This window comes from Neofelis nebulosa, chromosome 7 (assembly GCF_028018385.1).
Source record: "Neofelis nebulosa isolate mNeoNeb1 chromosome 7, mNeoNeb1.pri, whole genome shotgun sequence".
Taxonomy (NCBI): Eukaryota; Metazoa; Chordata; class Mammalia; order Carnivora; family Felidae; genus Neofelis; species Neofelis nebulosa.
In genome coordinates, this window is record NC_080788.1 from 7161664 (window position 1) to 7178753 (window position 17090).

Below are 17090 nucleotides of genomic sequence, written 5' to 3' on the forward strand. Positions count from 1 at the left end.
CAGGGGCCCCGGCTTTTTATTCAATTTCTGGAGAGCAAGTGAAAAGAGGGAGGAGCTTCTCTCCTCACAAACCTATGTGGGTAATGGGTTCTGAGTTCAGGGGAAGGGACTGGTTTGGAGATCTTGGAGCAGGCTGAGGGGACGGACGGAGGCAGGGGCAGGAGCCGGCTCTTGGGAGTGCGTCTCCCCATTTCTGCCCCCAGCAACATCTCACTGGTAGCCATAAATTGGTCCTGGCGGGAGCGTTATAAACCTGGGAGATTGGCAGGCGCTATGCGTCAGGGCTCCTGCTTCCTCTTCAGGAGCCAGTTGCTAAACAGCAGCCAGCACACCAGCAGACAGAGGGAATTCTAAGACCCCCTCCTCCTCCTTCTCCTGGGGGTGGGGAGGGCTGCTGCTCAGGCCTGGGGGCCAAGTGCAGGGCCGGGAACCCCTCCGGCCGAATGGAGCCTCCTTTACTGGGTGCTACCGATAGTCTGGCTGACCCAGGATGGGGGGGACCGGGACCTGAGGGCAAGGAGGCTTAGGCTGAGGGGTGGGTGCTTGGCAGGACTGAAAGACAGACACGCAGGGGAAGGCAGAAAGAGAGGACACGCAGAAGCCAGCAGCCTGAGGAGAAGAGGTCAAGCAGCAGGAGGGCTGGGGGGAAGGTCACCGGTCCCCTGCAGCCAACTGCTTCTCCACGGAGCGAGGCCAAGGTCTGGAAAGAAGGTGCCTGCAAAGAGGTAGCTCGGCGTCCGGGGGAGACCAGAGACCTCATTCCAGGGCTGGAAGGGCTGAGCGCCGAGCTGAGCAGGCAAACCTGGAGGCCGCAGCTGCTCTGGGAGGGTGCGGGGCATGCAGGAGGGTGGCTCTGGGGAAACACTGACGGAACTGCAGGGAGCCCGGAAGGAGCAGCAGGGCCGGGAGCCGAGCCATGAAACACCCGCGGGACTGAACCGGGAGAAGAGACGGAGCCTGGTTTGGCTTAGCTGGGCGACCCGGCACCGTCTCTGTGCCCCGCCAGAGTGCAGCGCCCCGTGGAGACCCTGCCTCCAGTGTGGCAGAGCACCTCCTTTCCTGGTCTGGCATTTAAGAGCTGTTGTCTGTGAGGACGCGCCAGATGCTTGTCCTCTGCGCAAATATTTTGGCATCCTGGGGAGAGAAGCCTTATGACTCTCCCCTCCCTCCCAGCCCCCCGGCCAAGACCCCATGCACCAGTTTCCTGGGGCAGAGGTGGAGAGTGGGAGGCGGCAGGGAAAGAAGAGGGTCCGGGCCTTTTCTTCCAGAAGCCTTAAGTTCCTCCACCGGCCTGGAACCTTAGCAGTGCCTCCGAGGAACATGCAATCCGAAACTCCTCCCCACCCTGCTTAGGACCAAAGGGAGATTGCCCAGGAGTTTCATCTGCTTTCTGAAGTCTCTGGGACATTTAGCTTGAGGGGTCATAGAAAATGGTTTTGAGCCCCGGCACGCTTCTAGTTCTGTGGGGGTTACTGCAACTAGTAACTACAAGCCCCATCTCCCCCTTTCTGAGTGGGGATGGCCCTGAGATCCTGGAGGGAAGGGGGCAGACCAGGAGCACCAGAGGCGAGAGAGCCGAGGGCTCCAGCCGGCCCTGGGAAGTTCCGGGCACACAGCTCCCCTGGCAGAGCCTGGCCCAGGTGCAGGAGCAGGGGGTTGGCAAGGCCCAGGAGGGGAAACTCAGCCCCTACCCTTGCAGTGAGGCTCTGTCGTCTCTGGCCAGCCTTTTGCCTTGCGGGAGTGGGGGGAAAGGAAGCATGGGCCGGAATGGCACTGACTGACATGGCAGCTGTCATGGTGGTGGTGACAAGGTGATGGGCAGCAGTCCCTGCTCAAGCATGACTTGGGCCTGCTGGTGACACGGGAGCTCTCAGGCAGACAGAACACAGCTCTTGCCACAGAAGAGAGAGGCAGCGTGGCCAGTGCGGCATGGTGGCTCCCGAGGCCACAGAGGGGCCGCGGAGGTCCCACGGGCAATACAGCGGGCAGACACATGCTCATGACTGCTGGAAGATCTTTGGTGTCATCTGGAGCGAGAACCAATTAATTACTCCCACCCATAGCTTCCTTCAAGACAAAGGCACGGGATCAGCTCTGTCCTCTTAGTCTGATGCATGCACCGACCTCGATGCGGTCTCAGCAGGTCTGGAAGCCCTGAAGAAGGTTAGTGTTTTAAAGGTCCCCCAGAGCCCCACCTTCCAAAGTGCAGGCCGGCCCGGCCTGCGTGTCTCTCCTGCGGTCAGATCAGCCAATGCCCCGGAGGAGGGTTGCCACAAGGAACAGCAGGAAGAGTGGGAGTGAGTGAGGCAGACTTCTCGGTCGTGGCCCCTGAAATGGCTGTCTGGATGGGCCTTGGGGGCCCCCAGCCAGGGCCCAGAGCCTGTGGTTAGAAGGGAAGGGTGAAGGAGAAGGAGGGGGTGCAGCAGTTAGTAACATTAGCTGAAGCCGAGACGGCCGTACCAATCTCACACAGGTCCCCTCGGTAGCTGGGAAGGCATAAGCATGTGAAAGAGTCGATGGCGTCCACGCAGGTGGCTCCATTCAGACAAGGGCTTGAGAGGCACTCATCAATGTCTGCAAGAAACCAAGGGCCACCATTAGGACTCCTGCCAGCAACTCCAGCTTTGAAAGCATCGTAGGTTCTTTACGGGTGGCCAGCCCTGCTGCTCTCCAGAGCCCTGGGAGGGGTGGCTGGATTTCCTAAGAACTGCTGCTGCTGCTGCTGCCGCCATCTTGGAGTGCTGAGCCAAAGATCCAACAAGGGTTTTCCTGGATGTGTGTGATTCTCGACGGGCAAGCGGGGAGCACCGCAGCCGGGTTTTTCCCAGCGGTGAAGAGATCTGGTGCTTCTGAAGGCAAACACCCATTGCACGGCTCCTCCAAGATGCCTTCTCCGGTGAATATTTCAAGAGGCCTTGGGGTCTGAACCTGGCTCTGAATATGGTGCTGAGCGAGGACCCTGGAGGTCAAGTTCTTGAAGTCTGGTTAGAACTCTTTTCTTTTCCTATCTTCTCTGTAGTTATGAACCAAGGCAAGAGGGCAAGGCCATGCATGGAGCATGAGGACAAAAAGCCAGAAGTGGTCTGCAGAGTACTGAGCCAGGAGAGAACGGCACCATGGGATATTCTCATGAGACTCCTTCAGTTTTGGGGGGTTGCAGATACCCTCGTTGTCTTCAGTAAATCCGATTCCAGAGTATCTAACAAAGATGAAGCCAGCATCATTCTCTTCACGGGAGGAAGAGAAACCAGCCCAACATTTTCCCATGTTCCTTCCAGCTTAGGGCCTTAGAACGTGGACACCTCCAGTGAGTCACAGTTTCTAGAGGGGCTCCATTCTGGCCAGTGGGAAACCAATGTTTGAAGCTGGGGAGCCACTGGGGCACCTGCGTGGCTCAGTGGGTTGACCATCTGACTCTTGATTTCAGCTTGGGTCGTGCTCCTGGGGTCGTGGGATCGAGCCCCGCATGGGGATCCATGCTGAACATGGAACCTGCTTGAGATTCTCTCTCTCTCTCTCTCTCTCTCCCTCTCCCTCTGCCCCTCTCCCCTGCAATCTCTCTCTAATTCAAATAAATAAATAAATAAATAAATAAATAAATAAATAAATAAATAAATAAAGTTGGTGAGCCACTAATAAGTGGCCACCTATCACCCTGAGGTACGGCAGGCTTATTCCTCCCAGGCACACTCTTCCTCCCTTCTGTTCTTCGGGCCCAAGATGTTCTTTCTGATCCAAGCTCTTTGTGGGACTTGAACTGTTAAGTCATTGGTCTTCGCCTCAAATTTTCATCCAGTAGCCAAGGTGAGAACTGGATCTCCTAATCCAGTTTTTCCGTGTCTTTCTGAGAAGCCAGAGACCTGGGGATCTTTTACTCTCTTCGTATTTATATCATAAAGGCCGCTGCTGGTTTTTTTTTTCTGGGGTACTTCCCCTGGGAACTTGCTAAAAGGTCTTATGAAGCTCTTCTTCCCAGGGGGTCAATAAGATGCTTCAATGAATGGGTGCCACTGGCTCATGGGGCATCACGATGTATGGCAAAGCCTCAGTGTGTGCAGCTGTGTTTGTACCACTTTCAGGACCCGACGTATCCACGGGTGGCGTCCACGTGAGCAGCGTCTTGCACATATTCCAGGATTAGTTCTCGCCTCTCATAGCAGCAGCCTAGACCTTAGAGTCAGTCCCCTCCTAAGAAGTCAAGAACACGTTCTTGTGGATCCTTTTTGCTAGCTGGTGCACAGTACACGTCTTCAGGATCAGAGTTGGGTTTGTGCAGTGGGTGGCCAGTTCCCACGCACTCCAGTCCTCAGGTGTCTCTCTGTTCCCACGGAGTTCTTACCTTCATCTCGGGGAGTGCACACCACGGACTAGAAACCAACAGTTCCAAGCGAAACCAAAATGCATGGAGGAACTGACCGGAGTCCCAGCATGCACTTGGATTCCCAGCATGCACCAGGATTCCCAGCAGCAGCAGTAGCAGCAATAGGTCAGGCCGGTGGGCTGGGCGGAAGCTGGGGCTGCTCTCCTGCTCCAGGAGAGCCCCTGTTCTCTTTTGTCCACTAAGCGTCATTATGGGTCACAGGAAGCACCTGGGCGAGGGGGATTAAGCAAATGTAGGCGCTAAAGCAGTTCTACAGAGCAGGGGACAGGAGTGGCCTGTGGGAGAAGAGCCAGACATCGGCCCTGGGGCCTCTGGCCAACCGTGGGGGAGGGGCAGGAAGTCAGGCCAGGTGGCTCCCTTCACATCATTGGCCCCCAGGTGGCCTGAGGCCCCGGGGGGTGGGGGTGGGGGGTCAGCAGTGTCCTTTTCCTCCTGGCTTTGGCACACAATCTGAGCAGGGTGAGAGACCGCAACTCAGGGAACCAGTTCCTGGGTTCAGAAGCTGGGTTGTGGAGAGCCCGGGGTTCACCAATGAGAAGACCAGAGAGCCCGTGGGTGCCAGCTGGGCAGTTTAGAGCGGGGGCCTTCAGCCGGAGGAAGAGGGCTGAGTGTCCCCTGTGGGGCTTTCCCGGGAGCCCCGCAGGCCTGTCCTGCCCCATCTCCTCTCCCTCTGGCTGGAAGAGCCACCACAGCCTGGCAGTGCCCACCTCTTTCTGTGAAGGGCAGTTGGGACATTGCTCATCTTCTAGAACCGCAAGAGGAGTTGAGCTGGGCTGAGCACAGAATGGGGGACCCCAGACAGGGTGACAGAGGGCGGGGGACGGAAGGGCTTTGGGCAATGGGCAGACTGCATGAAGGAAGAGAGGAAAGAGAAGGAACCGGTCTTTCACAATCTTCCCTGAGCCAGATGCCAAGTGTTCCCCACATGTGACCCTCCCAGGAGCCCTATGGGGCACAGGTGTCACATGTCACAGTACAGGTAGGGGAACACGAGAAGTGGCCTGCCCACGTAGGTAAGCCAGGGGGACAGACTAGAAGAGGTGGAAGAATCCGACACTGAGGCTGGAAGTTGGGCCTCTGTCCCCTGGGGAGGGAGAGGGACACTGAAGTCTTGGATCTCAGCGCCTGGTTACCATTTCTGCTGCACCGGCCAAGGGCTCCCCTGTCATCTCTGAGCAGGAACCTTGGGGAGTGTCAGAACTGAGTCCTCTCCCTACTACTATAACCAAAAGCGATGATTTGTTCCGGAACCAGGCCCTCTAGAGATACCTCCAGCTTAGGGGAGAAAATAACAGAGAATCCCCTAGTAAAGGCAAGGGGAATAAAGATATTTCCAAGTGATCACTTTGGCATCTGAATTGGAGACCTCAGGCCTCCATGCTGAACAGGTCTTGTCTGGTTTTCGCTCGTGTCAGAGCCTAAGACCCTCCAAGGGAGACGGACTTTATTTGGCTCATAGAGGCTGAGTGACAGCAGGTATTTTACTCAAGTGATACCCAACTGAAGGGGTTGCCAATCATAAAGACTGTGATATGAATGGTACCCCTCAAGTTGTTCAGTGTACAACCTGTGCAGCTATATGTGGTGATCCTGGACATAACTTTCCTGGACAAAGATGGGAGAAAATCCCCTCAAGAAGCACAGAGACCATTTCTTAACCCGGTGGATGTTCTGCACCCTGCAAAGACCTAGGATCAACCAGATGGACAGACCCGAGTAAACACATTTGCTTTCTGGTCTATCACAATTGATAGGAGGGTTGCAAGAACATATTTATCAGTTCCAATTTGCTTTTACCATAAACATGATAGGGGATGCCTGGGTGGCTGAGTCAGTTAGGCGTCGGATTCTTGGTTTCAGCTAAGGTCATGTTCTCATGGTCCGTGAGTTCGAGCCCCGCATTGGGGTCTGTGCTGACAGTGCAGAGCCTGCTTGGGATTCTCTCTCCCCCCTTCTCTGCCCCTTCCATTTGCTCTCTGACACACAATAAATTTTAAAAACTTAAAAAAAAAAAACCATAACGAGACGCTTGGGTGGCTCAGTCAACCTTGGTTTTGGCTCAGGTCATGATCTCACAGTTTGTGGGTTCAAGCCCCATGCTGGGCTCTGTACTGACAGTGTGGAGCTTGCTTGGGATTTTCTCTCTCTCTCCTTCTCTGTCTCTCTCCTGCTCCTACTCTCTCTCTCTCTCAAAAATAAACAAACTTAAAAAATAAACATCACTAAACAGTATGCTATAATTGTACAATCAAGTCTTATATTTCTAAAGGTTGATCCTGAATGTGACTTTAATATCCTGCTTCTTTTAAAATTTTTTTTTTCAACGTTTTTTATTTATTTTTGGGACAGAGAGAGACAGAGCATGAACGGGGGAGGGGCAGAGAGAGAGGGAGACACAGAGTCGGAAACAGGCTCCAGGCTCCGAGCCGTCAGCCCAGAGCCTGACGCGGGGCTCGAACTCACGGACCGCGAGATCGTGACCTGGCCGAAGTCGGACGCTTAACCGACTGCGCCACCCAGGCACCCCAATATCCTGCTTCTTAAATTCAATTATAGTTGACCTTTGAACAACATGGGTTTGTGTGTAGGTCCACTTACATGCAGATTTTTTACAGTACAGTACTGTAAATGTATTTTCTCTTCCTTATAATTTTCCTTTTTTTAAATTAAGTTCTATGCCCCACGTGGGGCTTAAACTCATGACCCCAAGCTCAGGAGTCACACACTCTACTGACTGAGGCAACTAGGTGCCCGCCCTCCCATGATGTTCTTTTCTCTAGCTTATTTTATTATAAGAATACAATACATAGAAGCACCTGGGTGGCTCGGTCGATTGAGCGTCTGACTTCAGCTCAGGTTGTGATCTCACGGTTCGTGAGTTCCAGCCCCGCATTGGGCTCACTGCTGTCAGCACAAAGCCTGCTTCGGATCCTCTCTCCCTCTCTCTCTCTGCCCTTCCCTGCTCATGCTCTCTCTCTCTCAAAAATAAATAAAACATTAAAAAAAAAGAGTTCCATATAATACACAGAACATACAAAATTAGTATTAATTGATTGTTTATGTTATCACGAAGGCTTCTGGTCCACAGTAGGCTATTAGTAGTTAAGTGGGGGGGGGGGGGTCAGAATTTATATGCAGATTGTCGACCATATGGGGGCTGCACCCCCAACCCCCAGTGCTATTCAAGGGTCAACCTTGGTTCCCTGTTAAAACCTGCCCATTGGGGTGCCTGGGTGGCTCAGTCGGTTGAGTGCCGACTTCGGCTCAGGTCATGATCTCACGGTCCGTGAGTTCGAGCCCCGCGTCGGGCTCTGTGCTGACAGCTCGGAGCCTGGAGCCTGTTTCGGATTCCGTGTCTCCCTCTCTCTGACCCTCCCCCGTTCATGCTCTGTCTCTCTCTGTCTCAAAAAAATAAAAATAAAACGTAAAAAAAAAAACAAAACCTGCCTGTAGACTTTTTAGTTACATCAAGTCATGAAGGTGTGATTTGTGTTTTCACTTGTAACCTTGTATTTTCACTTGCTTTGAAAGCATTTTCCCCACCCAGGGCTAAGATTTCACTGAACTTCAAACATTTCTGCTCTAGGGGAAGAGACCGTGTCAGACCATAGATCAGAGTCTCAAGCCTACAAAACGGAGAATGGTGGTTAAGACCGAAAAGAGGCTGATTAAATTTTAAGTTCACGCCCTTCCAACCCCAGAGTTTAGAGAAATCCACCCGGCACCGGGGATGGCCGGGAAATTGGACGTGAGGTAGCATGTTCCTACCTTGGGTGTACACGTAGTTACACCCTGTAGTTAACACGTCTTTAAAAAGGATTTTTAAAAAATACCAATGCCAGAGACCCTCTTCAGACCAATGATCGCATCAGAGTAGCTCCAGGTGGGGCCCAGGTGCAGTGACTTTAAAAAAGCATCCAGGTGATTCCAAGGAGCAACAGGGTTTAAAACCTCAGAGCCAGAAAGCTCAGCAAATATCAGCAACATAGGTGGGGTGGATGCTGCTGCCTTTTTTTTTTTTTTTTTTTAAGTTTATTTACTTATTTTGAGAGAAAGAGAGAGTGTGATCAGGGGAAGAGGCAGAGAGAGGGAGAGAGAAAAATCCCAAGCAGGCCCTGCATTCAGTGCACAGCTTGACACAGGGTTCGATCTCACAAACCATGAGATCGTGACCTGAACCGAAGTCAAGAGTCGGACGCTTAACCGGCTGAGTCACCCAGGTGGCCCCGCTGCTGCTTTTTAAGTGGATGGGAGTGGCATAGCCCTGCTTCTAATCGCTAAAGAATGTGAATAGTCATCAAGAGTACAGATGAATAATTTGTCAAGAACTTGTCTACGGCATGTTGACGAAACAAGCTGATGGCAACTGTCAGATACTTTCTTTTAAGGACGACACACAGCGTCCAACCTCACTTACTAGGTTGACCCTGAGCATTCAAACACTGCCACAGGAATAATGCTGTAGCTTGCTCCCTCTGGCGCCTGGAGAACATTGACCTATGGTCTTTCAACAGCCTGTGCTTCCCAGTCCCAGCACAGGACAACAGTGGGTCACCTGTGGAGATTAGCATGCTCCTCTGGCCTTTCAGAAGCATCCTCGACACCTGCTCTTTGGGATGGTAAAGCTTTCCCTAACCAGCAGAGTAAGAGATGGGGAAGCAGAAGTAATTTTTTTTTTAACGTTTATTTATTTTTGAGACAGAGAGAGACAGAGCATGAACGGGGGAGGGTCAGAGAGAGAGGGAGACACAGAATCTGAAACAGGCTCCAGGCTCTGAGCAGTCAGGACAGAGCCCGACGCGGGGCTCGAACTCACGGACCGCGAGATCGTGACCTGAGCCGAAGTCGGACCCTTAACCGACTGAGCCACCCAGGTGCCCCAGAAGTAATTTTTATTAATACTTTTTTGGGGCCAGATGCTGTACTCAGGTGTTCCTTATTCCTCAGTTTCTCAGCACTGACCGCACAGTGGAGTCACCTGGGTGGCCTTAACCCCCGCCCGTGCCAGATCTCACCGTTCCTGAGTTCCAGCCCTGCGTCGGGCTCTGCGCTGACAGCAAGAAGCCTACTTGGGATTCTCTCTCCTTTCTCTGCCCCTCCCCCCACCCAAATAAACATTAAAAACAATAAATAAAAGAAAACAACCCAGTGCCAAGGTCACAGGACCATTTCAATCAGAATCTGTGGGCGTGGGACTCCAGGCCTCAGAATTTTCTAAAGCTGAGAACCACTACCTTTGATTGACCCTATTACAAACGAGGTACTAAGGGCTTGGCTGTGGGTTTCTCACGGGCCAAGCCCCACTTCTAAAACCTCTCTCCATTCTGGTCGCCCTGAAGTTCATCTTCCGGCTCTTTAAGACCGGCAACTGATTATTATGTTCAAGAGGGAGCTTCCTATTTGGCTGAGCGTGTTAAACAAGTGAATGAAGACCCCTGTTCTGCATTTGACTCACTCAAAGGGGTGAGGGAAATTACTTGACCGCTCTGTGCTTCCGTTTCGAAGGGGGATAACTGCCAAGCTACCCACAGAGCTGTCTGGGAGGAAGTCGTGGGGAAGAAAGCCCTTTGGAAATGCACCCGGTCAGAGAAGGGCTGTCCTTCCAGCAGATCAATTAGGGTCGACTGCCACCTACTTCTCATTTCGTGAGCCCTGCTGTGACTTCTGATCCCAGTGTCCCGTTTTTGCTTAGGGAAGGAGTTGCTAAGGATGGAGGGAGGTGTCAGAAGACACGAAAAGAGGGCGAGGGCGTTCTGGTCCTGGCGACTGTCCAGGAAGTCCTGCTGGGCTCCGAGTCTGCTCCTCTCCGACTCAGGCTGAGCTCCCTTAACACCTCACTCAAGACAGGTGGCCCTGCTGTCCTCCCCCCTGCACACCCGGAGGGAGGAAGTGCTTGCGCACCAGACATGATGTCCACCAGGGTTGCCACTCACAGGACAGACAGAGCCATTCCCACTGCTGACCCAGGAGTCAGAGCCCCACTAGCTGGAAAGCACACACACAGGGTCTCCCCAGGGTTCCTGCAGGGGCAGCCTCTCTCAGGACAGAGGCAGTGCCCTGCCCTCCCATCGAGGTGGATGACGAGGGATGTGACTCTAACCCCTGAGGTGACTGTGGCCCTGTGACATACTGCAGGGCCAGTGGTGGCAGGGCCAGGACCGTCCTAGAAGAACCCACCCCTCTGGCCACAGAGGCCCCCAGTGCTCTTAGTCACGGCCTTGACACTTGGCCAGAGGCTGACCCAAGTGGAGAAAAGAGTGAATTCATAGTCAACCTAGTGCCTGTTTATACAGAATATTTCCTGTGTATGCTGTGTATAAACAGCATATTTGTATTACATGAGCCTATATTAGGAGGTATTTACATATATGTCAATATATACAAACACAAAAATCTTTCCTTGTGCACGATGTAATGGCTACTGGAGGATAGGTGCCCAGCCCTAATTGTCTAGTAGTATTTGCTTCCCCCCAGGACTCATGGCTCTGATTTTGCACATGTCCTAGGAAAGACCCTGGGACAGAGGCTGGGGTAAGGGCGTGGGGGCAGTGCGGAGACCCAACCCAAGAGAATGAGCTTGGAGGTAACTGGGCATCTCTTCCCTTCCGGGTGGCGATCTGACAAGATGGAGTGTTCTCATGGCCACAGACCTCCAAGTGTTCAGGGAACACAGGTAGATTCTCACCATCTCGTTCGGGGCGCCACCTCCAGTCAGAGGACTCCCCAGGCTCCTCACCTGTCCCACAAGCTGCTTCACCCATGGCTAAGGACAGAGGGCCCCAGGGTGGTGGGTGCCCAGGGGCAGGGGGCTGCCAGGTCACGGCCGACTTGCCACCGTGAACCCTGGAGCTGGGGGTGACAAGTAAGTACTGCCTGCCGTTTCCCTCAGGGCAAGAAGGGGACCCGAACCCCACCCAGGGCCAGGCACGGAGGGGTCTGCAGCGCTTTCCCAGAGAGGGTGGCTCGGCCCGATGCAAGACAGCCCTCTCGGAGGCATGACCTGCTCTTTCCTGTCTACATCCTCGCTCCACACTTCTCGGAAGTGATGTTTTCCCTTCAAAATTCAAGCATATGTTGTGTTTGACCCATAAAACAATCTTTGGCTTGGGGCGCCTGGGTGGCTCAGTCAGTTAAGCATCCGACTTTGGCTCAGGTCATGATCTCACGGTCCGTGAGTTCGAGCCTCGTGTTGGGCTCTGAGCTGGGAGCCTGGAGCCTGCTTCGGATTCTGTGTCTCCCTCTCTCTCTGCCTCTCCCCCGCTCATGCCCTGTCTGTCTCTCTCTCAAAATAAACATTAAAAAAATTTAAAAACAATCTTTGGCTTAACAAAAAGATGAACTACCTTTTAGTTTAACTACTTGAACTTTATCTCCTAAACTCCACGTAGAGTAGAATGTTTACCCTGTGGCTTCCACACTGACCCGTCACTGCATACCTCTCCTCTCTGGTCTGAGAAGCCCGAGCCTCCACTGGCCTCGGTTGCCTCCTCTGACCTGTGGCCCCTTCTAGGGACGAAGGAGTCGCCCTCCTGCCCCTGCCTGCACCCCCACGGCCAATGAGGGTCTTACCTATGTTGCAGTTCTTGCCGGTGGGGCCAGGGGGGTACAGGCCTGTGATGTGTCCCTCTGTCTCCTGGCAGATTGCACTACCACAGGGCTCCTTGGCACAGGACCTGGCAGGGGCTGCGGCTCTCAGGGAGAGGCTGAGCGTCAAGAACACAGCGGCCTGGGGTTGTGACCTCAAGGTCAGGGCACAAGGACCCCTGGAGCCCACAAGGCTGCTTTGGGTCAGCATGTTTTTGGGGTCTCTGTCCTTCTTGGGCACCTGGCCCTAGCATCCTGGGGGAGGGGGTGGGGCTCTTTGACCGGGAAAGGTCTCTCGGCCCAGAGGGAGGGGCAAGGGATCCCAAGGCAAAAAGCAGGGGAAAATCATCGGCTTCCAGTGCCTGGTGCCTGGGCTGCGTCGAGGTGAGACCATCACCATTGTACAGAGAAGTCACCTGTACTGGGGTGGGGACTAAATGACACTTTAGGACAGCCAAGATGACACTTCATACTTTCCTAAATTGTGCAGGTCTTATCCCTACACGAAATAAATATCTGGGCATAGATGTCATCAGATTCGTTCTCTCCTCTCACGAAGAAAGAGAAACTCCATGGGGAAAGGGCGCGAGTAGAATTTCTAGCATCGTGTAAACAGTCATCCTCCTCTCTCCCTCTGCCAAGTACAGATAGTCGAATTCACATATCAATGTTCTTGTGATGTAACTCCACTGTAACAGTAACAACCACTAATCACTAAGTGTGTGCCATGTGAGAAGCAGGACGCTAAGTGCTTGCTCGGTATATATTTATATCCTGTTTAATAGTCCCTGGTACTATTCCCATTTTACAGGGGAGGCTCAGAGAGGTTAAGAAACTTACCTGAGGCTGCACAGCTAATCTGTAGTGAAGCTTGAATTTACACCGCCTCCTACTATGCTACAGCCTGAACTCCCCGAACACATTTAAGGAAAAAAAAATCCCAACAATACCTCCAACGGTTGCCGCGGATTCATCTGTCCCTCCTGGAGGAGTTGGGATGGAAGCATCTGTGGGGAAGGTGGCTGTTTGGGTCTCTTCTCCTGAGTGCAAGGGGCTTGAGGACTCGATTTCTAGGTGTGCCTCTGCAGGGCGCTGGGTCTGCTGGGTCCATTCAGACTCTGGGACGCTAGTGCCGATGACCACGTCCAGCCCTGACGTGTGACCAGACAGGTCTCTGCCGATTTCAGTCCTGTCTCCAGAAGCCATCGGAGTGGCCGAAGCCCAGCCCGATGCCTCTGTGCCCACATCGTGGGTGGTGGTTGGCTCCTCCCGCGCTTCCGGGGTGGCCGAGCCCTCCCCGGGGCCTTCCGGAAAGGCTGAGGTGCTGCCGCTCACCGCCAGGCCTGAGCCTCCCTCCACATCAGCGTCGGGGAAGGTGGGGGTGGTTTCACTTACATCAGGGGACCCGGAAGCCCCTCCGCTCACCTCAGGGGCAGCAGACGCCCCCGCTCCAGCCTCAGGAAAGGCAGGTGTCTCGCTGCTGGATTCCGGGACCGATCCTACCCCAGACCCGGGGAACGTTGGGGTGGCTCCACTCATTTCCCCAGACGCAGAGGCTTCTCCACTGGACTCGAAAAGCCGGGGTGTGTGTGTCATAGGGGGTCTTTGTGCAAGTTCCTGGGACACAGTTGGTTCAGTGACACCCTCCACGAACTCAGAAGTGATTAAAGTGACTTCTGGAAGTCCTGAGGCCTCTCCACTGGTGCCCGTGGCCGCAGAAGATTCGCCACTTACATCCACAGTGCCAGAAAAGTCCCCACTAAAATACGGAGTACTTGATGGCTCCCCACCGGGCTCCACCAGCCCGGACTGCGGCCCGCTCAGGTCCAAAAATCCCGAATGGTCTCCAGACACGTCTGGTGCTCCAGAATGGGCACCACTGAGTTCCACAATGCCCGAAGGCCCTTCTCCTGCTTCTTGGGCTGTTGGAGCCTGGGTTACAGATTCCACCAAAGTCCTGTCTACAAGAGAGACAGTGGGGAAACCGGAAGCAAGTCCACTGCCGTCATATGCTCCTGAGGGCAGGCTGCTCCCGATCTCTGCCCCGGAGGATTCTCCACTGACCTCAGCTACTGCACTTGGCAGGCCACTGAATTCTGGAGGCGGGGAGGTAAACCCGCCGGAGTCAACTGCTCCAGAAGACCGTCCACTGACATCCATGATCCCAGATGTGCCTGACAGACCTGCCTCCCCTGAAGGGAGTCCACTGAGTTCCACAGACCCCAAGCCTTCTTCTTCTTTAAATGTAGTTGGGGTCACTTCGACCAAACTGGTGTCCACAAACGTAATGCCAGAAGATTCACCGCTGCCACTCACGGCACTGGGAACCAGGTCAGGGATTCCAGAGGTCGTGCCACTGACACCAGGGACCCCAGATGTTTCCCCACTCAGGTCGGTTATGCCAAATGGTTGACCACTGCCAGAAAGAACTCCAGAAGCTTCTCCACTGACATCTGGTTGGCCGGAGACCAGTCCACTGAGCTCAGTCACTGCAGATGTTTCCCCAGAAAACCCTGATGCCTGCCCACTGACTTCAAAAAGCCCAGATGTTCCCCCGCTGATGTCAGGAAATCCTGACGGCTGTCCACTGACACCAAAGAATCCGGATGTTTCCCCACTGATGTCAGGAGACCCAGAGGCTTGGCCACTGAGTTCAGCTCCTGACGGGAGTCCGCTAACTGCCCCACTAATGTCCAACTCGCTGGAGGGCAGCCCAGATGTTTCTCCGGCACCACTAATGCCAATAGTCCCCCTCCCTTCCAGTTCACTTGCAGTGGTGGTTGTGACCACTTCCACCAATGTAGTATCCACTAGGGAGACGGTTGGGAATCCAGAGGGAAGTCCACTAAAGTCAGGTAGGCCAGAGGATGGGCCACTTCCAAGGTCCACCCCAGAATACTCACCACTAAATCCAGATGGAAGACCACTTGCTTCTGGAGCTTGCCCACTTCCTAGAGTTCCAGAAGGTATTCTGCCTAAGTCCAAGTCTCCGGAAGCTGACCCAATCAAGTCTTCTTTCCCAGAAGGCAACCCACTGAGTTCCTCAGCTCCAGAAGCAGAGGTCTCCAGACCCTCCCCTCCAGAATAAAATTCACTGAGGTCCCCTACTCCAGAAGCAGAAGTCTCTGGATGACCCTCTACTCCAGAAGGCAGCCCACTGAGGTCCCCTACTCCAGAGGCAGAGGTCTCTAGACCTTCTCTTCCAGAAGGAAGTCCACTGAGGTCCCCTATTCCAGAGGCAGAGACTTCTGGACCTTCTCCAGAAGGCAGCCCGCTGAGGACCTCTACTCCAGAGGCAGAGACTTCTGGACCTTCTCCAGAAGGCAGCCCGCTGAGGACCTCTACTCCAGAGGCAGAGACTTCTGGACCTTCTCCAGAAGGCAGCCCGCTGAGGTCCCCTACTCCAGAGGCAGAGACTTCTGGACCTTCTGCAGAAGGCAGCCCGCTGAGGACCTCTACTCCAGAGGCAGAGACTTCTGGACCTTCTGCAGAAGGCAGCCCGCTGAGGTCCCCTACTCCAGAGGCAGAGACTTCTGGACCTTCTCCAGATGGCAGCCCGCTGAGGACCTCTACTCCAGAGGCAGAGACTTCTGGACCTTCTCCAGAAGGCAGCCCGCTGAGGACCTCTACTCCAGAGGTAGAGACTTCTGGACCTTCTCCAGAAGGTAGTCCACTGAGGTCCCCTACTCCAGAGGCAGAGACTTCTGGACCTTCTCCAGAAGGCAGCCCACTAAGGACCTCTACTCCAGAGGCAGAGACTTCTGGACCTTCTCCAGAAGGCAGCCCACTGAGGACCTCTACCCCAGAGGCAGAGACTTCTGGACCTTCTGCAGAAGGCAGCCCGCTGAGGACCTCTACTCCAGAGGCAGAGACTTCCGGACCTTCTCCAGATGGCAGCCCGCTGAGGTCCCCTACTCCAGAGGCAGAGACTTCTGGACCTTCTCCAGAAGGCAGCCCGCTGAGGACCTCTACTCCAGAGGCAGAGACTTCTGGACCTTCTCCAGAAGGCAGCCCACTGAGATCCCCTACTCCAGAGGCAGAGACTTCTGGACCTTCTCCAGATGGCAGTCCGCTGAGGTCCCCTACTCCAGAGGCAGAGACTTCTGGACCTTCTCCAGAAGGCAGCCCGCTGAGGACCTCTACTCCAGAGGCAGAGACTTCTGGGCCTTCTGCAGAAGGCAGCCCGCTGAGGTCCCCTACTCCAGAGGCAGAGGTCTCCAGGCCCTCACCTCCAACTTTAGGAATGCTGGGCCCTGTAATTCTATCTTCATCCCCGGAGGCCAGTCCACTTTCCACAGGCAGGCCTGAGCCCACTGCAGAGGTGAGACCACTGGAGTCAAGATCTCCAGAGGGCAGTCCACTTGAAATTTCCCCTGAGGGCTGTCCACTGGAGTCCAGACGTCCTGAAACTTCTCCACTGCCTGTGAAGTCACCACTGACTTCGGGTACCCCGGATGCCTCCCCAGAGCCTGGCATCTCAGTTCCACTGGGCACTGGGGGGGCAAGTGTGGATGGCTCCTCCCAGGGGAAGGGCTCCTCCGAGGGGCCTGGCTCCTCCGAGGGGGACGGCTCCTCCGAGGCTGAGGGCACTTCCGTTCCAGAAGGGCCTTCTGTGCTCTCCTCTGTTGCTGCACTGGTGGGAGGCCACGTTGGAGGGATCCCTGGAAGAAAGGAAGAAGAAAGATGAGGTGTGGATTTAGTAACCCTGCCCTATTTAAGCTCACTCGTTCCTTCCACAGCAAAATGTTGCTTGAGAGGTGTGTTTAGACATTTTCTAGTGGAGCCTTGCTCAGTGTCTGGGGAAGGCAAGGAAGGAGGGGACCAGGAAGCGCCTCACCTGGCCGCTGTGCTCTGTGAGGCTCCAGGGGATGCCATCCCCATGGAAGTAGGGGCCTGGCTCCCATGAAAAGTAATCAAGGGCACCTCTCAGGCACCTCCATACTTGGATCTTTTATCTAAATCCACGATTTGCAAAGTGTGGTCTCTGAACCAGCAACACCAGCATTGTCTGGGAGCTTGATAGAAAAGCAGATTCTCAGATCTCACCCCAGTCCCACTGGTTCAGGGAGTCTGGGGTGGGGGCGGCATGTTGTCTTTTTTTTTTTTTTTTTAATGTTTATTTATT

At 54.2% G+C, this 17090-nt stretch overlaps 1 protein-coding gene across 7 annotated transcripts in view; it reads right to left on the minus strand.

Annotated features, from left to right (window-relative positions):
- Positions 1–17090, minus strand: part of ACAN (aggrecan) — a 67340-nt gene that overhangs the window by 3921 nt on the left and 46329 nt on the right. Inside the window, exons 12-15 of one of the 7 annotated variants that reach the window (XM_058736621.1) lie at positions 16075–16626; positions 15704–15960; positions 12916–15589; positions 2461–2574 (exon numbers count right to left, since the gene is read on the minus strand). In XM_058736621.1, the coding sequence (XP_058592604.1) occupies positions 2461–2574; positions 12916–15589; positions 15704–15960; positions 16075–16626 (3597 nt within the window). Of the gene's footprint in view, positions 1–2460; positions 2575–11950; positions 12065–12915; positions 16627–17090 lie in introns of all 7 variants that reach the window. The other 6 variants (XM_058736619.1, XM_058736622.1, XM_058736618.1 and 3 more) reach the window with 6 other exon arrangements.